Here is a 21,031-nt window from a genome sequence, read left to right on the forward strand (position 1 = left end):
CAAGTTTCTACCTTTTCCTGTGAGAATATGTAATATTTATATATTTTCAGACATTTTTGAAACAACATGGTAATAACGTCTTCGTTTAAAAAAAAATTTATTTCATACTTTTATTTTTAAACTTCAGAATTTCTAAATTGTACAAAACAATCTTAAACATCAAAATCAACCAAAATAAGAAAGAATAACACACATCTTATTTTGAATTTTTTTTTAAATATTCAGAGTAATACCGAAATATACAACAATAAACTTAAGCATCAAAAAGGAAGAAGAAAGGGGAAGAAAGAAAAGATTTTTTTAAGTTTTTTTTATTTGAATTTTAGAATTGTAGCAATAGTCCTCTTAAACATCAACATCAACCAAAAAATAAAATAAAATAAAATAAAAAAAAACTTATCTTGGATGTTTTCTTTCTCCTTTTTAATTTAAATTAGAACAAAAATAGCTTGACTTTCAGAATAAACAAACAAAAAGATCATTATTTTGAAGGAGCACGCCGGAAGTGGTGATGCGGTTGTTTAGCTCTGACTGATCCTGTCCGGCCGGCAGTGGTGGAGAGCTGGATGCTGGAGAGGCAAAAGTGGATGCGGGACATAAACAGGATAGGCTTTGCAGGGTTCGGGGCTGAAATTTTTTATTTTTATTTTAAGTTCATTTTTTTAACCCAGCGGGGGACTTTACCAAATGTGAACTTCAAGCCAGGAAGAAAACCGGTCTGTACGGAAAAAACAAAAATAAAAGCTAAAGCTAGCAGGAAAAACTGGGACGCGCGACATCCCTAATAGGTAACATCAGTCGGGAAATTTACTGACACGGAAACCGAGGTGCGAAGGAAAAGTGGAGCTAACGGGGGAAGAACAATAAGCATCACCGCCTCGGAGACCGTTATTATCCCTGAAGTAAGTACTCCATCCGATCAACATCCATGATTGACGGGAGCGAGTTTGCGCCTGAGCAGATGAACGCACGTGCGCTCTGTCTGCAGCGCCTATACGTCACATATTCTTCCAAACTGTCCAGTTCTACCCCTAGTTTTGTAAACAAATCTGCGTCGTGGGCACAGAAGTGCGTGGAATCTGCAGAACTAAACATTAGAGTGAGTCATCTGTAGTAGTTATTATTGCACGAGTACGAGCCGAAATCCGCCGATTTCCACCGTTTAAGGTGCACTTCCGGTCCGATCAGTTATTTTCGCTCGTGCCCATAGATGCAGACGGACCGTCGCTCTGTAGGCCGCAGTCAGATGATTCCCCCCCCACCACCACCTCCACCCCACAGACACTGCGGACACTCAGTGCAGGCCGGGGGGGGGGGGGGGGGGGGTCATGACACGCACGCCGCAAATCGTCGCTTGAAGTTGGATTTATGACATATTATAGGGCGCGCGCGGGGGGAGGGGGGGTGATTCAGTCAGTAGACTACAGGGATTTTAAAGCCAGTGGAACCATTGTTTAAAAAAACGGGGATATTTAAGTTAAAACTAAAGGTGTTATGCATGCTAATCTCGTGTTTTTATCATTTTATTAATGCTTGATTCACAAGATACATTTTCCCTCTTAGATATTTGGACTATTTTTTGTATTATCTTAGGTCATAAGTGCATTTTAATGACTCTACAGAGTTGATTTCATCTGCAGGGACGGTGATTGTTGAGGACTGCATGTATCTTTGAAAGCTAACATTACAAAATGTATTTCTTTTAATATGGGATAAGAAGATTTTTAACCAGTCAATTCTAGACGCACTGATCACCGGTCAGTCAAAAAGCCACGCCCTTTCTGTGCATAAATCATGTCCATCTGCAGGAATAATGTGTACCAGATTGATTATTCTCATTAAGTTCCCACTTCGATCATCTAATGATTTATTTTCCAAGCCTACCCAGTTGTCTTTTAATTGGGATTAAGCCATTTTTTTTGCCAAAATAAAAGAAAAAGACTGTCTTTTTCTAGGATATAGTTTCTGCAGAGCGTCAGTAGTTCATTCGAAGTTGTTTGCGGGACTGCTGGGATGGAGCAAGACTGACCACCTGTGTTTACGCTCTCTCCCGTCAGCTTACAGCCCCTAACACCCCCTAGCTAACATTAACGGTGCAACAAAAATGTCGGAGCTATGCAGCCGTACAGTTTGGAGCTAGATTCCAGCTCAGACAAGGAAAACAAAGACATATGTGGATCTAGTCGTCTGCAAGTGGATGCATCAGAATGGAGCGGAGCAGAGAGCTTGTGGCCCACTCTGTGTATTTTCTACATCACAAAAATGCTATTTTTCCTACAGCATTTTTTTTTTCTGATTTCTGATTCACAACGATTCAAATCAAGAAATACTCGGAAATTCAGTTTTGAGTTTAATTTACTTAACCCTTGTGTTATCCTAGGCACTTTGACATTGGGAGTGGGGTCATCTAGACCCACTAGATAGTGCTCTGAAGCTTTTTTCTTCAATGATTTGTGATGCTGACTGGTGTCCATGGATTACATGAAATCCTCTCCACCTTTATCCACCTTTGTCATGGTAGGGAGATGGCACAAGAAAATGCTGCAAGAACATAACAAGACAACAAACCCCATTTTCATCAGAGTGGGTCTTGTAAAGAGCTGTTGTCTTAGAGCATGGGGCTGCAACCTTTACGGCTAAAATAGCCATTTGGGTCCATTTCTTACTGAGCAAACCCCAGCTAGAGCCACAAACTCCCCTATTATTGTTTATTGTAACATTAAGACGTTCATTTATGAAAACTGTAGCTTTGAATATTTACAATAATTGAAGTAGAACAATATATTGTCTTTGAACAGAACACATTTAAACTCTTTTACTTTTGACAGCAGTACATATTTGACGCAATTTGAGTGAAACACCGGCCTCGTCTCCCCCCCCCCCCCCCCCCCCCACAGGCATGGCCGATGCAGAGCTGGACTTCCAGACCGGCGATGCGGGGGCGTCCGCCACTTACCCCATGCAGTGCTCTGCTCTGCGCAAAAACGGCTTTGTCGTGCTGAAAGGACGACCCTGCAAGATCGTGGAGATGTCCACCTCCAAGACCGGGAAGCACGGCCACGCTAAGGTGAGGGAAACACCGACAGCGATTTCACTACGACCATCATGCTGGTAAAAGGAGAGCAGTTATATCTGCACTCTCACCTCAACCATTAATGTTAATGGACATTAATGGACACTTAAGCATCATAGTGTTTCATACAAAAGCATAACTGACAGAGGGGTCACTAGAAGTTAAACGTTAATGAGAAAAAGTACAAAAAAATGCTTTTTATATGTGTAAAAGCATGTTTACATGATAAAAAACAAGTTAAGCAAGTACAATGCATCTTGATCTATAATAAAGAACTAATGGTGTGTTTTGGATCGGTGCAGGTTCACCTCGTGGGCATCGACATCTTTTCTGGTAAGAAGTATGAAGATATTTGCCCCTCCACTCATAACATGGATGTTCCAAATATCAAAAGGATGGATTATCAGGTGAGGCTGGGGACCTTAGAGACCCACGCTCATAAAAATGGTGTTTGGGAAAAAAAATCTTACATGTTTTTTTTCAGTGTGGAAATATAGTTTTGTCTCTACTATCTGGATCCTAAACCCCTTTTACTTGCTGTCAACTAAAAAGGGCGTTGTTGACATCAGCGAATGAGAAGCATGACGTATGCGACATGCAGCAGGCGTGCTAACGCGCATTAGCAGCAGGATGTCTCAGATCAGAGTGTTCTAAGACTCCCTCACCGTGAAGTTTTTTTTTTATAACCTTTTTACACAGACAATCAGGCATTAAACAGTAGTATAACTGTTGCAAATTGTGCTGTTGCAGCATGTCTGTAGAGGAATGCAATCCGAACCTCCCTTCACTCTTTATTGGTTCTGGAGCCTCCGTCAGTGTTTGGTCAACAAGCCTCGGGTTCCAGAAGAAACCTGGAAATCCAGCATGTCCAAAAACAGAAAACTAAATGCATTCCAGTTGCTATTACTTATACAGGACAGATGTTATTTCAAGCATTTTTAAATTTCCGGCAGGGGAGATTTGCTTTGAAATGAAAAGTACAACCAGCAATAGTTCATCCTACTGATTGAAAGAGTAAAAGAAGGGCGAAAAACGGTGAAGCTTGAGTTCTTCATGCTTTAGGAGGCTACAGCTGTGTTCTTTGTAGCTACACCTTTTATTTCCTCCTAACCAACTAGAGAAATTTGGCCACATAATCCTGTAATTCTTCAAAAGCAAGTGACGCAAAGCAGTGATTGGATAAAAAAACAAACTCTTCTAATTAACAGTGAACCGAGCGTATGGAAATTCAAGAGTCAGGAGCTAATGGCTTTTCTGTATTTGCTGATCGTATGTGTAACTGTGGGCTGTTTTTTATTTTTTTACCTGTAGCTTGTTTTCCCTAGAGAGTCGGAGCTGCAGGGAGGACAAATAATAGAGCCAAATCAGCCACATGTGCACATTTTCTATTAGATCTAAAAGCCTTCATGCAGAACCTGATATGCAGCCAATGAGACGGTTCGATGCTGCTCAAGCATCATGTGGATGCTAAACGTCTCCCAATCTATAAACAATGGATTTCCAGCTTATGTGAAACCCTGTAGCCCCCCTGTACTAAATATCATACACTATTTGAATTGAAGAGTGTTCATATAGTATCTACCCAAGTTAACACTTTGTAGATTACAGCTCAGTAGGTGATGTGATGCTAGCTGTCTGAAGTTGTTGTTCCATAGTTACGCACAGTTCTCTTTCAATTTTTCTGAATTGGTTAGGTGTTTAACAAAACAAGCCCAAACCATAATCTCATTACCACCGTGCTTGACAGTGAAATACAATCTGTCCATGGTCCTGGGCTTTAAGGCGGAACTCTGTGCTAAAGGTTCTCTTCCTTAAATCTGCAGGTCTGTTGGGATGCTGTTTTTTCTTTTTAATTAGTTATTCTTTGATAGGAATTAAACGTTCTACTGTCCCTTTCCACTTATCGTCTTCAGTAAGGAAAGTGTTTAATGTTTTTTATGAGACTTGCAGGATCTGAGATGCTGTTTTTTTATGTACTTTTTTGGTTGTTGCATTTTGAGGTAAACACATTAGACTCAGTCTTTGGAAGGCGGAAACTATCTTAAATGTTTTCCACTTAGAGAAATCTGTCAAGAAACTTCCGTATTTAAATATGTTATTCAGATTTTAAATGGAGATTTTAAATGGAGATTTTAAGTACTCAAACCTAATAAAAGTCGCAACAACGGCCATTCGGTTAAAAATGAAAATGGCCTGTTGACATCATCAACTCTTGATTTGTTGCCATGATCACTGGTGATGTAGTTTTGGTTTTAAAGTCATCACATTGGTGGCAGTATTCCTTTTTGAAATGTCAGGCGAACGTTTGTGCTAAAGAACTATTTACTCAGTCCAGTAACTCATTTGATCCAAAGATTATCAACAAAAAGAAGGGACCCCAACTTTGAACCCTGTGGTACTCCTCTGCTGTTACTTTAACCCTTGTGCTATCTTAGATGACCCCGCCCTTACATTGACGTGTTCTCCCTACCATGACAAAGGTGGATAAAGGTGGAAAGATGTCATGTAATCCATTGACACCAGTGAAGATCACAAATCATTGAAGAAAAAAGGTTCAGAGCACTGTCTAGTGGGTCTAGATGACCCAACTCCCAACGTTAAAATGCCTAGGATAGCACAAGGGTTACAATAGCACAGATCAAAAACCCCTTTTCATAAACTATGTGAAAAGCAGACAAAATGATTACTTTTTGCAAAAAAAATTCTTATGTCTTGTTTCCGTCTTTAAGCTGATTGGTATCCAAGATGGCTACCTCTCACTGCTCCAGGACAGCGGGGAAGTCAGGGAGGACTTGAAGATTCCCGAGGGTGACTTGGGAAAAGAGATAGAGAGCAAGTATGAAGCCGGGGAGGAGATCCTGGTCAGTACTGTCCCTTTGATGATCCCTCCAGCGACTACTTCACTTACTCCTCTTCCTCCCGGCTCTTTCAGGTAACCGTTCTCAACGCAATGGACGAAGAAGCCGCCATCGGCATCAAAGCTTTGGGCAAATAAGGCTCTGGAGGTGAGGGCAGACCTGGAGCTCCTGCAACCCCGCTGCTGCTCTCACCTCGCTGCTGCCACCTGAGCGAAGCCTGTCGGAAGACGGGAGCCACTTGTGTAAAAAGATGAGGCAGAAAGGGGGCGGCACTTCCAGTCTTTTTAAGTTTTGCCATTCGGGCCAGACATTTGGTAAAAGACGCACCAACTCGTACGTGCTCATGATACTGAACGCATACGTTGTTTTTTTTTATATGAATGCATCGTATGATTATATTTTTATGCATATGCTTTTGAACTGGAAATCTAGGGATCAGGTTAACATCCGAAGACCGAAAAAACTGACGTTTTGTGTGAAGTTGTGTGCCGCTGTGGGCCTGCCTCCCCCTTAATCCACCCTCCGGTTTTTGTTCAGCACCTTATGGAGCGCCTAAGGGTTCATCTTGTATTTAGAAGCAACGTTATGTTTCTTTTTGAGGGTTGCACATTGTTTTACAGCCTCATACAACAAACTGTAGCATTGTTGGAATCAACTGTTTAATGCACTTTTTCTAGAAATATGTGGGCGCCGCACTGAAGCGTGCACCAAAGATCTGTCGTTTCTTCCACTTAGACCAGTCGAAACACTTTCCCCACCTTTGTTGATCTGTTAGAGGGGAAATATGAGGGAATTTTATGTTTTTTTATTTTTCAATTTCTTCTCCCCAAAGTAAACCCTGGGACTTAAATGCAAAATGTAACAGAAAAAGCAAAAAAGCAAAAATGATGTTAAAGCCACATTCAAGTTCATGTGTACAGAAGGTTTTAAAGCTGTTGAGGTTCCACTCTTTTTTTTTTTTAATTATTATGCCTGTTTCAGGTTAATCAAGGGCTTCAACTCTAAATCTGCATTGTTCTGGAGAGCTTGTTCAGCAGTTGCTGCACACGAAACAGTTTTGTATCAGCATGGCGACAGGATGTGAACCGGCGTCTTATTGTTGTCGAGCTAACATGAAAGAGGTTCAGTTTGTTTGCCTGAAAGCTCAAAAACGTTTAAAAAAAAGAGACAAATTCTTTAGACAAAATGTTGGAAGAATCCGTGTAGGAAACACGCTGCGGTGTGGAGTCACTGAGAACTGGCTTCTAGCGGTTTGGCGTCCTTACCTTGTTTTCATACAGCCGATCCAAACTGTACGGAATGTCTCTACGGCCAAAAGTTAAAATAAAATAAAAAAAGGAAAGAAACTGTTTGGTATTGTTTATTGGTTCTTCCATCACACTCAAACACTTTCAAACACAACCACGTTTTAACCCTTGAAGTAAGCTACGTTCACTCCGCCCTCGGCAAAGTGCTCAGAAGAGACCACTTCCAAAGAAAAGGTATGTAAACACCGTCCGCGTTCATAACTCTTTCACGCTTAGCTACTCAACGTTGTGACCATTTTCAGGCTCTACGCACTAATCGAGCGGCCATTTAATGCGTTTTGAACGTTAAACCAGGTTGAACTTTGACCAATCAGGGACTTGGAAACTCTCTAAACTCTGAGCGTATCTTGTTTACTTGCTGAACCCTGACACACAGCGACAAGCCTGCCGACGTCTGGCTGCGTTTGTTTCCCAAACAGAGAAACTGAGGCCACTCTCCTGACATGATGGCAATCCATATCCATCATTGTAGGGATGTTGCCAATGAATCCAACTTTCCCGTTTTATGCCCTAATCACGAGAATTGCACCACTTTGACATTTTGCGCTAAGCTTCTTCAAACTGTAGGTGGAGCTAGAAAAAAAGAACCCCTCCCTGCTCGTCTATGGGCTGAACGAAACAAATCTAGTGTTTTTGTAGCTTCAGAGAACTTGACTGAGTGTGATGTCACCCAAAGAAAAGGTTTTACTTCCAGCACCGTTTTATTTCCCCACGATACGGATGCCGCCATGTTGGAACCTAGACGACATCAGTAAGCTGTGATTTGTCTGAAGCTAGTCTGAGTTGTTTCTATGGCAACCCCTCTCACCAGTCAAGAGTGGGATTTTTGGAAGTCCACACCCCTACCACTTGAAAGAAAATCTGTCAAACATTTCTAATGTGAGATCACAGACTTTATTGAGGTATCTTATAACTTCAATAAACTTGTAACAAAGTAAAAAATGTTTTAAAATTAGGATCATCAAGAAATTGTTTAAAAAAAAAAAGGTATCAGAGCAAGAATGATTATTCTGACAAATAGCAATAGCGGTTTATTTCTTTGTAGAATCTATAAGATTTTTGGCTGCTTGGAGCCAACCGCTACTTCCTTTAAGGTAAGGAGGGAGGGGCCACTCAGTCCAGTCCTCATATACAGTCAATTGTTTTAAAGCAACTTCTTGCAGCACAGAAGACAACTGGAGATCAAAGCAACGTGGTGAAACCAAACGTCAAAAACCCATTTATTCAAGTAGGTTTTATTGATGTGTCTGACCAGAAACGGCTGATTTGATGAACAGATTGTATTATAAATCACTGATAATGTAAAGAGTTTCTCCTCTTACTTTCAAAGAAACACTTGAGCCCCCCCCCCCCCCCCCTTTCTATTGACACACAGCAGTGTTAACCACCATGAAGTCTGTCTATACACACAACCATCCATTTGCTCTCAGCATGTTCGCAAATCAAGCTATTTTACAGTTTCTGTTTGCTTCACAGATTTATATTTAAAGGACAGAATAAAAGACGCTGTACAAGAAAAAAAAAAAAGATCCAACGAACAAAATACAAAGAGCCTCCGACGACGCCTTCTTTGAGACTTTGGACAGCTGTGAGTTACTTGCCATGATGGTAAAACCTTTGCCCACTCTGGCTGTGGGAGTGGAAGCTGTGACGAGGAGCGCCTTGTGGAGAGCTCTGGAAAGGGGCCTGATGGGGGAGAGACAAAAGAAAGAAGAAAGAGATGTTTGTTTTAAACATTTTCTACATATGGTGGCCAAACCATCGACTGTATGTGAACTGGACTGAGTGACCCCACCCCCTGTGCGTTTTCAAACAGGAAGTAGCTGCGGATTCCAAGAAGCCAAAATCCCACAGACTTCTATCGGTCCAGTTCTCATATCCAGTCAATGATTCAAATAGTAAATGACACAAACAGAAAATGGATTTGGAAGATTTTTTTTTGTCTGCAGTCGTAGAAAATAAAGCTAATACTGATGGGAAACCTGACTGCTTCTCTTTTAAATGATCCCACATTCCTGCAATCGTAGGGCGAGCAGCAGAGATGATCTATCTCTCTCAGTGAAAAATGTGTAAAACAATGTTGATTCTGCTGTGGACTCTTTAGTTTGAGTTGGCTGGATTGGATATGCTTAAGGAAAAAAAAAAAGAATAATTTTTCCAACAGGAGCCACAGATAAGAGGAAGAAATTGACCACTTATTTACAGTAAAAGGGCCATAAAGCGGCCTTTCCGATATTATTCCCAAGAAACAGCTTCATGAAAGAAATCCTCTACCAGACGTCCATCTTTCTTTTTGTTGACATAGACACTGAACACGCGACCATAAAACCCTTTATTTTCATGAAGGAAAACTGTCAGGGAAAAAGCTTTTTCTTTGTTTTTGTTTTAAGGACTTCACCTTTGCAGTCGGGATCATGGGGGTGGGCAGCAGGCCTGGAGCAGAGGCGTGAATGGCGGAGGGGTGCATGGGCCTCAAACCTCCCTGCAAGAACGTCAACAATCAGGTTCATTAGACCAGGTGACGCTGTTTAAAAGGTCCTGCAATTTTTTTATTAAGACACCCTTTTTTTTAAATGTGCCCAATCAAAACATTAAAATCAATCTTTTCATTTTTATCCCTATACTATCCTAGGCACCTTAACGTTGGGAGTGGGGTCATCTAGACCCACTAGACATTGCTCTGAACCTTTTTTCTTCAATGATTTGTGATCTTCACTGGTGTCCATGGATTACATGAAATCTTTCCACCTTTATCCACCTTTGTCATGGTAGGGAGAACACATCAATGGAAGGGTGGGGTCATCTGGACCCCATAAAATAGCACAAGGTTTAAGAAGATATTCGACTTTTCTTTTCATAATTAAAACGGATGTAATATGAAAAAAAGTATTTAAGGAGCCACTCAGATGACATCACTAACACTCGTTCTTTAGACACGTAATAATACGTAATCAATGTGAATCAGCTGATTCTGACATTTAGGAAAAGTGCTTTTTTCAGGTCGGTTTCAGGCTGATATGCAACACATTACTGATATAAAAAGCTGCATATCAGCGCAAAGCTGCTTTTCTCCACTTCAGCATCTGCTGATATGACTTTAAATGAATGAAGACTTACGATAGTGGAAACAATGTAAACAATGGAGCTAAAGCTCCAGTGGTCAAGAGTTAAACAAAGTAATTATGGGAGTTTTCATTTAAATATTTTAGACATAGAAGGTCAAAACATTAAAAGATTAAGGGGAAAATGAATCTACAATAGGATAACAAAACAGTTTAAACTGTAGGAAAACTAACTTGTAACCTAGAAGCTGATATCTGCAGACAACATGCTGAAAACTCCAACACGGGTCACTTTTCAGAGACCCCGCCTCTGCATGTGAAAGTCTCTTACTGCGTCAGTGAAGCCCGACTGCTGGTTGGCGTGTTCCAGCTGCTTCTGCAGGGGTATGGAAGCTCCAGGGATGTAACCTGAGGAAGATTTTCCACATGACATTAAGAAAGGAAATCTAAATCAGTCGTTCTCAGCCATCCAGTGCGCTAAGAAAAGAAACGAAAAATAAACGGCTATAAATAGAACAGGTTTTGATGTAGAAAAACGAGAAGCTGCACACAAGGAGATCTATATTTTTAGGTTTCTCAAATGTTATCTTTTTAATTTGTTTGCGTTGCTGCTGAAAAGCTAAAATATTAAATAAAAATAACGAATGGATTCTGTTGAGTTTGATTTTATCAAGGCCTTAAAGTCCCACTCCGATCATCTTTTGATCTATTCTAAAAGTTATTTTTTTTATTATGATGATGCCATTTTAAGCCAAAATCAAAAAAATTGTCGTTTTCTAGGACATAGTTTCTGCAGAGCGGCAATAATTCATCAGAAATTTGAACTCTGGGTTGTGGGGGGGGGAGGGGGGGGGCTGTTAGCCCAAAGTAACCCCCTTGTGGCCCGCCCACTTTATTTTCAACGTCACAACTGCAAGCTTTTTTTAAATGGTGTTTTTTCGTCTGCTCCTGATTCACAATGATTTGAATTTTAAAAAAATGTAATTTTAAGCAGAATTTTCTTTATTTCTTCCATCATTAGAAAAATGTCTCAGTAACATATTAAAAACATGTTTTTGATGGAAGAGAAACACATTCCAATGACTAATTGTATACTTAACACCTCGACAAAGGATTTAGTCACTGCAGGAATGAAAAGAGACTGAGAACAAAAAAAAAAACAGACGCAGATGCGAGGATTTACCTGGTTGGGAGGTAAAGTGACCATGAACGGGGTAACCCGCCTGCTGATGAGGGAGATAAGGCATCGCTTGAAATGCAGACGCACCTGGACATCAAGGACAGCGCGTTAATGCACACAACTGTTCTGATGACTGCTGACATATGTGACTAAGAACACACAAGCAGGTTTGTGTAGCTTAAAACCAATGACTTCTGTGGATGTAACACTCGATTAACAAAACAAAAAAATATATGTTTAATAAGTTTTTACAGTTTCAAAATTGATTTAAACATAGAGCTAACTACAGGTTGTAATACTCAGTTATTGATGCCAAGTATATACTCAGTATATTATTACAGCGATAACTCTTAAATTATTATTTAAATTACCGGCTTAAAAATCTAAAATTATTTGACTGACATATCACATTAAAGGGTGTTAATGCATTTTAGGTGTTGTGCTCTTTATAATCAAACATTTACAAATGAAAAAAATATATAAAATTGTAACTTGAACTAATAAAAAAATAACCTAAAGTAAAAAAAATAAACATGTTTTACTCAGAAATAAATCCACGTGTAATTCCCATTAATTTATATGTTTATTAATGTATTTCTTAACCCTGTCTACCAATCATGTTGATTGTTTACAATGACGAGGGAATGATCCCACTAATAGAGTTTTCATTCCAAATTTGATGTGAGAGTTTCCAAAAGATTTTAGTTTTAAAACAAGCAGAGCAGTAAAGACAGAGAAAAAAGCCTTGGAACATTTATTGTTTGCCTTGTTTTTGGATTTATACATTTTTATTTTGTCTCTACACATTTGATGTTTGCTATAAAACATACAAGCTGATCTCAATGAATTTATTATTTTTCCTGTAAAAAATAACTAAAGAATTAACGAAAAAAATAATGTTAAAAAGATTCTTGCCCAAAAAACCTATTTAAATAAATGAATAAGGCAAACTGTATGGTAGAATACTTAGGGTTAAGCGAATCTCACACTGAAGAACTGTATTTGAGCCATCTATGTTCTGAAGAAACTTCTAAACGTTCCCTACCTCGGATCTGCGAGCTGCTAGCAAAACTTGCAGACACAGAAGGTCCTGGAGCGTAGCTGGATGGATGCTGGGCCTGAGCTACGCCGTACGCCTCGTGGACTCCTTGTCCTCCACTGAACTGTCCATGTTCTGCTGAGCCAGAGCTGAATCCCCCCGTTTGAAAATGCCGTCCCTAGAGATAAGCCAGAGGAAGTGAGAAAACCTGGGAAAAAGAGTGACTTGATTGACAACATTTGATTGACATTTTCCACAAAAAAAAATGTTTTGTGTAGTTGCTAGGCCACCAAAAAAAATTATTTTTCATACACAGTGGGATAAACACTTTAAAAATATATTTTCTGTATTAAAAAGCTGGTTTGGAATTTAGGTAGGGCTTTAGACTCTGACAAAAAGTTGTTAAAAACAGAGTTTCAGCGGTGAACCTTCCATTAACTTACTTTTATTTTCAAAATAAAATAGCTATAAACATGATAAATAGAAGTGCTCGAAAAAGGAGTGGGTACAAGGAAAATCTTATTAATTCCCACCACCAATCTTACTATATTTAATACATACATTTTTACTAATAAAAATTAAAAACATAAAATAACTGAAGGGGAAAAAATAAATAAAAGCATCTAGGAACCAAACATCACATTTCTCCTTTTCTAATTTATACATTTCCAAAATGTTCAGGTTGCACTTTTTTCTCCATTGTGTTTATCATTTTTACTCATTTTCACAGACAGAAATGTTGACTTTTTTGGGCTGTCCGTACACAAGGTTGTTTAAAGAATATCCTCCTTCCTTGTTCTTAAACAGTTTTGTTCTGTGGAGGTGGTTTTGTTTTAGCTTGATACATTTTTTTTGATTTAGAGAATAAAATGTTCATAATAGTCCACTTTATTATTTTTGGTTATATGCAAAGTGGCTATACGCAGGTTTTGTAGGCATTACTCGGGTTAGAACCGAAGTAAAGCAAAGCAGCTTGGCCCAGGCTTTTCCAAACAACAGAACTAAGTAAAGAACTTAACAAGACGTTTTTTTAACAGCCCACTTGTACTTACAGGGATCACGGTTGTTGTGTACAACTGTTTGTTTCTTTCTCCAAGTAGTGCTCCAGCTCGACTGTGGCTCACTGGACTACCTACCCTCAAAAAAAGAAATAAATAAACAAACAAAATGATCTTAGTGCTGAAATTAGCTAACAAAACATACAACCTTTTTATGAAATGTGTATTCATGGTTTAGTAGCTCACCTTGAATATTAAGGAGGTGCTGTCCTGTGTGCATGGGCAGGCTCTGTTGGTAACTGGCAGATGTCAGCGTTGTTATATCACTGATAACAGAAGGAGGCGCAAAATTACAAGAGGCATCATTCGTGGACTAAACAACTGTTGAATGAAAATACCTCTGCTCCTTTCTGCGCCTCTTCTCCTCCTCATGGAGAACCTTTTTGAGTTGCAGAAACAGCTGATGCTTTTCTTCTTGAAGTCCCTGAAGTTTTTCTCCCATTTTCATCACCTGACATCAGGGGAGAAATGTCATTAAAAGGAAGAACTAAAGAGTCAGTTAAAAATCCTAAAATAAGGGTCATCTTTGATGGCAGGTGCTCACCTGTTCTTTGGTTTCCTCTAATGACATCCTTTCCTCTATTTCTTTGGTTCTTTTCCTCTCCTCCTCCTCCTTCAGCTTTTGCTCCATCATTTTATCCACCTCCTCTTCCTCTGAAAGGTTACAGGGACAAGATTTAGCATCACCTGTAACACTTTCACACATCTGAAACATGATAAAGTTACTTGTAATGATAATTGTCAAGAAGGTCAGAGACAGATTTTAGAGACCCACTCCAATGAAAATTATATGTTTGGTATTTTAAACATGTTCTTGTGGCCTTTTTTTTTCATGATAGAGGAGATATATAATTTTTTTTTTATTCAAATCATTGTGAATCAGGAGTAGATGTAAAAACGTCATTGTAAAAAGCTCACAGTTTTGACATAGACCCAACAGCAAGCCACAAGCAGCCTGCTCTGCTCCATTATGAGGCCTCCACTTGGAGGCAAAAAAAATCCATGTGAGGTACTGTTGTTCTGCAAAAACTACGTCCTAGAAAACGATACAGACTTTTTGATTTAGCCTAAAACCGGCAGAATCATAATAAACTGGCCACTGGGAACGCTTTTAAAACAGATCAAGATTTGATTGGAGTGGGCCTTAAATGAAATCTCCTAGAAAATCAAAGAAGAATGATTATTTCTGTTCGGTTAACTTACTTCTCCTTTTCATTTGATGACACTGACCTTGTCTTTTGCGCTCCCTCTCCCTCATGATGTGCTTGTGGAGGGCTCTGGCCATCGCGTTGGACAGTTTCGGTCTCTCCAACAAGGCAGGCATGGTCACTGGTAACGGAGGGGCCAGCTGTTTTAAAGTTCAGAGGTTTAGTATAAGTGGGCTAAAAAGACTCAAGTAATTTTACTGAAAATTGAACTAAATAAACCTTTTAATCTGTTTTGGAAGGGTTTATACCGAGCCATGACCTAGCTTAATTTAAACAAGTACTGCGTGATGCTAGCCTGAACAAGGATAAGACGGCAAAATCTTTAAAAATAATAAACCCGCTAATCTAGCAGCAAAATTTAACATGAATGTTTGTGATAAGTAAGATACGTCCAAGACAAACATGCGTATATCTGTGTGCAAAAAGACCCAATTGTTAGCTAAAGTTAGCCACACCAGCTAAACAAATAAGTGCGCGACGGAGTTTATACTATATTATTTTAATGCTTGCTAACAGCTAATTTATTTCAGAAAAGATGCTTACTTTTATCGTTAATGTTGCCGTTTTTAAGAACCAGACTGTGTCGCCTTTTGTAATATCTACCTTTTTGCTTTTATCCGGCAAAACTTTCGGCCGCGAATATAAACAGAGGTTTTAGGACCGGGGGAAAGAGTTCTACTTCCGGTTAAAAGACACGGCTGCCCCATTTGCATCATGGGAATTTGCGTTTCAATGTGGAGTTTAAATTCAGACCAACACTTTTAGATCTTCTAAATCTAGCTTAAGTGGATTTCAGAAGTCACATTTTGAACTACAGAATTTAAAAACAGTATTAATTGTAAAATAAAAATGTTGCACTCATATTTTTAAATTTAAGTTAGCCTATATTTTGTAATAAGGACATTCCAATGCCCCCATTTTTTAATAACTTTCTCTATATTTACAGACTATATATATAACCTTTTTTTTATACTAACAGCCACGTACTTCTAAAATCAAAAGACCAAACTTACCTAGGTTTATCAAGAGAGATAAAATACTTTAAACATATTCCTATTTTTCTTTTGTATGTTTTGTTTAACTTTCATATCAAAGATAGGCAACAGTTTTTCCATTTAGGACTAGATCCCACCTTTTTTTAATGACCTTTTAATCTTAATGTAATTTTTTTACTATCCAGTAAAATCATCAGACCATAAAAAAAGTCAGGAAACAAATATCAACTTTCATAACATTTTATCATATACGATCATGAGTGGAGAGAAAGAGCCATTAATGCAGCCGTATACAGAGTTCTACTGTAAATCCTTTTTAAAAAATAAGAAACTTAAAAAGAAAATTACACTCAGCTTTACAACTTCTTTAGAAAGTGAGCCACCTAAAATTAACAATAATAACAACAATAATCATATTAGCTGTCAAAATAATTTTACCACTGAAAGCAGAGAATGATTGAGCAGTCTGAATCCTATTATAGTCCTCGCAAAGATTAAATATGAGGAAGGAAATACTAGTGTTTTGGGATTTAACAATTTAATAAAAATAAAGCTTACCGTGACCTCTTTAAATTTAAAATAAAATAAATCAAAAGGAAAAAAAAAAAAGATCACTACCGCTGGCAGCACTATCACTATTCTTTTGAAAATTATTGACTTTAAAACATAAACCAAAATCTTTTTCATCATCAAAGTCTTGTCAAAATTTGACAAGCACTATTTATACTTATTACCAGGCAGGGGTCAATTTAACTCAACAAATTCTGCCTCTGTTTTCTGCACTCAGAAGTAAATACAAGCGCATAGCGGTTGAGATTTTATTTTCACTTTTCTTTATCAGGCATTCTGTGGAGTACGATTCCCAAAAACCAAACCAGAGAAGGCAAATACAATTCAGACTGCAAAATAGAAAAAGTCATAAATGAATATGTAAAAGATTGTGTTTGTGAGAAGTGAAAGTGCAGATGACATTTACTCTGGGAACTCTACACTGCCAAGCTGGATTTTACTTTTTAAATGAATGAATGACAAAGGTCTCAGAAAGGTGGTTGAAGGGGATCACATTTCCCTTTGGCTGTTCCCATACACACTCTCATCACTGTAGGCAATGTAGAGGAAAAAGTCCTCTTCGTGGTGCTCCTGAGGAAATCAAATAGAGTAAAATAAGAGGAACAGAGGAAATACTTTCAGTAACAGTTAAAAATTCAGTGAGTTAGACTCTTGCCTGGTACAACAGTCCCATGGTTGCTGAGGTGGGAGGAATGACGTTGTTTACAAAGAAGAAGAGAGCATCCTCTGCTCTTAAGTGGATTCTTTTCCGGATGAGGAAGTAAAACTGGCCCACTTAAAAAAAAAAAAAAAAGAAAATACAATTTCTTATACAACGGTAAAAAGTGAACCGTACTTTTTTCTTTTTCTTTTAAAAGAGTGATATGTTTACCTGTTAAGTCAGAAGGGACAAGGTATTTTTTCTTGTCCAGATCTCCTATTCTAGCCTTGGGGGCTTTCTCCACAATAACCTGAAGAAAAAAGAAAAAAAATTAAAGCAGCATTTCCACAACAGATTTCTGTTAAGATTTAAATTCACACAGCGAGAAATTTTTCCCCTGCGTGCTTCACCTTTCTAAGAAAAGGGAACTGAAAAAAAAAAAAAAATCAACCTTGTGTCAGGTGGGAACTGAAATGACCTAAATGTGGCTCAACATCATTAGGGGAAAATACAATGAATGCATGATTGATTTGTCTGAAAACTTTTTTCTAAACTACAAAATAGCAGGGAAAAAAAGTTTTTTTTACAAAATACTTAATTTTTGACAAATATATCTAAAAAAAAGCATCATTATTTTGTGAATAAACGTGACTAGCTTTATGTACTACACAAAAAAGAAAAGAAAAAAAAACGTTAAAAAATGTGATAGTAGTTGACAAATAAAATAGAAAAAAGGAAATAATTTATTAGTAATTACTTAATACAATAATTGTGTTCAAAAATAGTACCCGATGGGAAACAGATGTCAGAAGAAAGTACAGCCAAATGTCAAGTCAATAGAGGCATAGGGAATGAAATGATTTCATCCAGACAGACATATCAGTTTCAGCATCAATGACTCGAAAACAACAAAGTAGAATCAACACAAACAACACGACGTAACAAATGCACAATTAAAAAAAAAGAAGCACAGTACGTTCAACAATTTCCAGCTAGCTGCCCGTAATTGTTCTAATAACAAATGACATTTTTATTCAAGTAGACAACACACTATAATTTCATGATTTCAATTTTAAGTCGACAAACGGGTTGATTTTGAATACCAGAAACTAGCATTAAGCTAGTAGTTCGGCCGCGAGCCCTAGTGGTTAGCAAGATATGAGATTTAACCTCGTGTAAAAACATTACATGACTATATCAATTCTTTATTTTTTTCACTATTGAATTGTTCTGTTAGAAACAAACACAAAACACCCCTAATTTTGCGGTTTGAAGTTACAGTTGAGTAATCCAGCTGGCCGTTCAATTGCTAAAAACACATCAAGTCAAGCTACCAAACCAAGCTACGTTTAGCTTAGCTACTTACTGGAACCCTGTCCGGGTACTTCTTCCGTATTTTCTCGCCCTCGGACCTCCTTTTCTCAAATGGATGCTCCTCTTTGTACTGAAACTTCATCTTTGTAAGAGATGACAGACAACAAGTCAGTCACTCCGAGGTTGAAAAGATTTCTGCCTTTTTCTCTCTCCCAAGGACCGACTGAAACCCGCTGACACAAACAGACACGAAGCTACCTAGCCTTAGCCTTCCACAGCTGTTTACCTAGTGCGATTGCGGCGGAGTGATACAATAACAACATGACGTAGAGAGATAGTCCAGTTCATAGGGCGTACCTGCCAATCGCACGGGCAGGACGTTCCATGCCTATTTCGATTTGATCAAATTTATTGAATATTAAAAGCATTTTACAGTCGTTTGATGTTGGGAAACAGACATTTCCAGAGGAACTACTTTTATTTTTCCACAACCACTGCGCATGATACTCCAGGGGAGGGCGGTGAGGAGGCATCTGTCCTTGTCATATGACCGCGGCCCAGCCGCAGCAGCAGAGCTAAGAGGAAACTCCAAAACAACCATCATCACTTTGGTTTTTCTAGCTTTAGTGGGTGAAATCCAGAAAAAATAAAAGCCCGACTGTGTCTTAGACTAAAACACTGTTTACTAATGATGTAGCCGTCAATAAGTTGTGAGGATATGATGCTGACAACATATTAGAATAAAACTGATGAGAAGATATAAACATATATCATAACAAACTATTATATATTTTTTCCAAAACAAATTTCCCTCATTACATTTTTTTATTTCTGATTCAATCAATGAAATATAGGAAAAATAAACGAATTGGAAATTTATGGTAAATATGATCCAATTTAAATGACATATGTCATTTTAAAAATGCAAACTTCTAGATTATGATTTTAAATGTATTTTCTTTCATAACCACATTTGAAATGTTTACACACTTTTTTCATAATCTTTGAATTTATTGTTTAAGAAAAATGTCATTATCATTCTTAAAACAATTGTCCTCAATGGAAAAAAGAAAAGGAAAAATCCCATATATTTTATCTTAAAAATAGAAAAAGCCATAACCAATTTCAATTTTTACATTTTACACTTTCATTAAAATAAAAACTTAAGAAAAAACCCTGAATAAAACTAATTGGAAATCTGTGCTAAACTAACAGGTTTTTGATTCAATTTCAATTATTTTAAGGATGAAAACTTCTTGATTATTATTTTAAATGTTTTTTGTTTTAGAACCACATTGTAAATGTGTACACAAGTTTTTTTCTAATCCTTGTTATTTATTGTAACTAAAGAAAATCTAATTGTCATTCATAAAACTACTGTCCTCAATAGAGAAATAAAAAAAAAACATCCTAGCCTGCTTGTTGTGCAAGTGACTCACAGCTGGGTGACTGACTCATTATGTGCGCATGACCCCTCTGAGCTTCAAAGTCCTATGACATAGAGTGAGTGAGGTGAGAATCAAGCTGAGGGTTCACATGTTAAAGTCTGACACTTTTGTGTTGCAATTCTTTTTGAAAATGGTTTAAAAGTGAACAGATTGACCTCAATTTAGCTCATTACAGAAGCAGTTTTTATACATATCTTCTGCATGGGTTACTAGTATCAGCATCAGACCACTTTACACATAATTGCTTTGGTGTTTTCATTGAACTTTTTCATCTTTTTCCACCAAAAAGAATGGTGCTTTATAACAAACCTGAAAGTAAAATGTTTCAAATCCGCCACCCAAACTAAAATGTAACCCCAACAAATATCTGTCCCAGGGTATTTGTGTGACGTGTGTTCAGATTCCACAGTACCGCTGATATAAGGGGCCCTTATCTGAAATGTTCAGTGCTACTTTGTTTTTATTGCAGGATGAAGCACGTTTAAACAGGTATGCAGTGGACGGGCCAGTCAAATGTGTTTGGCGTTCGGCGACATTCTTCCTGTTGGTGACTTGAAAAAGCCTGGAACGGCAAAAGAAGTTACTTTTCTTGTTCTTGCAGGTATTTTTCGTCTCAACGTGTGGTTAAAAAGAAAAAAAGCTTTATATGACAAGGTACTCGTAAATTTGTGGTTTTAGACACAAAAACCTAAGAAGAGCAAATGAAAATAAAACAGGATGACACACTGTTCTGCAAACTATTAGCCGTCAGAGAAAAAAGTGCAGAAGTGGGAACATTTATTTAAAAAAATTGATACAAATGTGAACAATCTAGTTATACATAATTAAAATGTGCAGCATTTCTATAAAAATAGATTACTTTTTTCCCTTTAAGAAACTGAGAAAAGCACAACCACCTTTAAACCATATTTCATACATAAATGTGTTTTTTCTTCTTCTTTAATTTAACACCGCTTTATGACGATTTTTTTTTTATTTTGATTCAAAAGTTACAAGTTTATTAAATCTCAAGAACAGGGGCCTGCAAGCCTCTACATGTACAGATTTCTTATTAACATAAACCCAATAGGAAAGTCTTAATTCAACCTTTAGAAAAATAAGACACTGATTTGTATTTACCGGTATGTTACTATTGTGATCAGTATAAATAAATTGTTGCTTTTTGGGCATCAATGACAGATAAACTTATAGAAAATAGTCTTTTGTCAAAATATGAAATACTTTATAATAGTTTCTAAGGACTTCTTTTCAAAATAAAAGACCCTGTGCCACATGAACA

At 37.8% G+C, this 21,031-nt stretch overlaps 3 protein-coding genes across 10 annotated transcripts; 1 reads left to right on the forward strand and 2 right to left on the reverse strand.

Moving 5' to 3' along the window:
- Nucleotides 1-513: 513 nt before the first annotated feature.
- LOC101159469 (eukaryotic translation initiation factor 5A-1) lies at nt 514-7,277 on the forward strand. 2 transcript variants are annotated; one of them, XM_004079798.5, is made up of 5 exons: nt 514-902; nt 2,898-3,067; nt 3,376-3,480; nt 5,803-5,934; nt 6,006-7,277. In XM_004079798.5, the coding sequence occupies exons 2-5, from the start codon at nt 2,900-2,902 to the stop codon at nt 6,066-6,068; spliced, it is 468 nt and encodes a 155-aa protein (XP_004079846.1). In that variant the 5' UTR covers nt 514-902; nt 2,898-2,899; the 3' UTR covers nt 6,069-7,277. The 2 variants fall into 2 exon arrangements, with proteins under 2 accessions (XP_004079846.1, XP_078792347.1); XM_078936221.1 differs by having other exon boundaries at nt 534-902; nt 5,803-5,909; nt 6,006-6,204.
- Nucleotides 7,278-8,098: 821 nt separating this feature from the next.
- On the reverse strand, nt 8,099-15,497 carry gps2 (G protein pathway suppressor 2). 7 transcript variants are annotated; one of them, XM_004079795.5, is made up of 11 exons: nt 15,389-15,497; nt 14,808-14,925; nt 14,122-14,231; nt 13,916-14,028; nt 13,764-13,843; nt 13,572-13,651; nt 12,526-12,697; nt 11,484-11,567; nt 10,632-10,708; nt 9,637-9,720; nt 8,458-8,924 (listed from the first exon to the last, which is right to left on the reverse strand). In XM_004079795.5, exons 2-11 carry the CDS (start codon nt 14,899-14,901, stop codon nt 8,832-8,834), a joined length of 987 nt encoding a protein of 328 aa, XP_004079843.1. In that variant the 5' UTR covers nt 14,902-14,925; nt 15,389-15,497; the 3' UTR covers nt 8,458-8,831. The 7 variants fall into 7 exon arrangements, with proteins under 7 accessions (XP_023822142.1, XP_004079843.1, XP_011485786.1 ...); XM_011487484.4 differs by having other exon boundaries at nt 14,781-14,925; XM_011487485.4 differs by having other exon boundaries at nt 15,329-15,473.
- Nucleotides 15,498-16,004: 507 nt separating this feature from the next.
- Nucleotides 16,005-18,777, reverse strand: gabarapa (GABA(A) receptor-associated protein a). The gene is made up of 4 exons (XM_004079794.4): nt 18,357-18,777; nt 17,222-17,300; nt 17,006-17,124; nt 16,005-16,920 (listed from the first exon to the last, which is right to left on the reverse strand). The coding sequence occupies exons 1-4, from the start codon at nt 18,444-18,446 to the stop codon at nt 16,840-16,842; spliced, it is 369 nt and encodes a 122-aa protein (XP_004079842.1). The 5' UTR covers nt 18,447-18,777; the 3' UTR covers nt 16,005-16,839.
- Nucleotides 18,778-21,031: the final 2,254 nt, after the last annotated feature.

Source organism: Oryzias latipes, chromosome 18 (genome assembly GCF_053564925.1).
Source record: "Oryzias latipes strain Hd-rR chromosome 18, Olatipes_Hd-rR_3.1".
NCBI classification, from domain to species: domain Eukaryota; kingdom Metazoa; phylum Chordata; class Actinopteri; order Beloniformes; family Adrianichthyidae; genus Oryzias; species Oryzias latipes.

What these genes read in the sequence shown, in the direction of transcription:
- LOC101159469 (XM_004079798.5), top strand. Translation starts at nt 2,900, where the DNA reads ATGGCCGATGCAGAGCTGGACTTCCAGACCGGCGATGCGGGGGCGTCC. An exon ending in TCAAAAGGATGGATTATCAG is followed by an intron (nt 3,481 to 5,802) that starts GTGAGGCTGGGG and finishes TCCGTCTTTAAG; the next exon opens with CTGATTGGTATCCAAGATGG. An exon ending in AAGCCGGGGAGGAGATCCTG is followed by an intron (nt 5,935 to 6,005) that starts GTCAGTACTGTC and finishes CGGCTCTTTCAG; the next exon opens with GTAACCGTTCTCAACGCAAT.
- gps2 (XM_011487484.4), bottom strand. Translation starts at nt 14,901, where the DNA reads ATGCCTGCCTTGTTGGAGAGACCGAAACTGTCCAACGCGATGGCCAGA. An exon ending in AGGCGCAGAAAGGAGCAGAG is followed by an intron (nt 13,844 to 13,915) that starts GTATTTTCATTC and finishes TTCTGTTATCAG; the next exon opens with TGATATAACAACGCTGACAT. An exon ending in AGTCGGGCTTCACTGACGCA is followed by an intron (nt 9,721 to 10,631) that starts GTAAGAGACTTT and finishes ACGTTCTTGCAG; the next exon opens with GGAGGTTTGAGGCCCATGCA.
- gabarapa (XM_004079794.4), bottom strand. Translation starts at nt 18,446, where the DNA reads ATGAAGTTTCAGTACAAAGAGGAGCATCCATTTGAGAAAAGGAGGTCC. An exon ending in AGTACCCGGACAGGGTTCCA is followed by an intron (nt 17,301 to 18,356) that starts GTAAGTAGCTAA and finishes TTTTTTCTTCAG; the next exon opens with GTTATTGTGGAGAAAGCCCC. An exon ending in TGTCCCTTCTGACTTAACAG is followed by an intron (nt 17,125 to 17,221) that starts GTAAACATATCA and finishes TTTTTTTTTAAG; the next exon opens with TGGGCCAGTTTTACTTCCTC.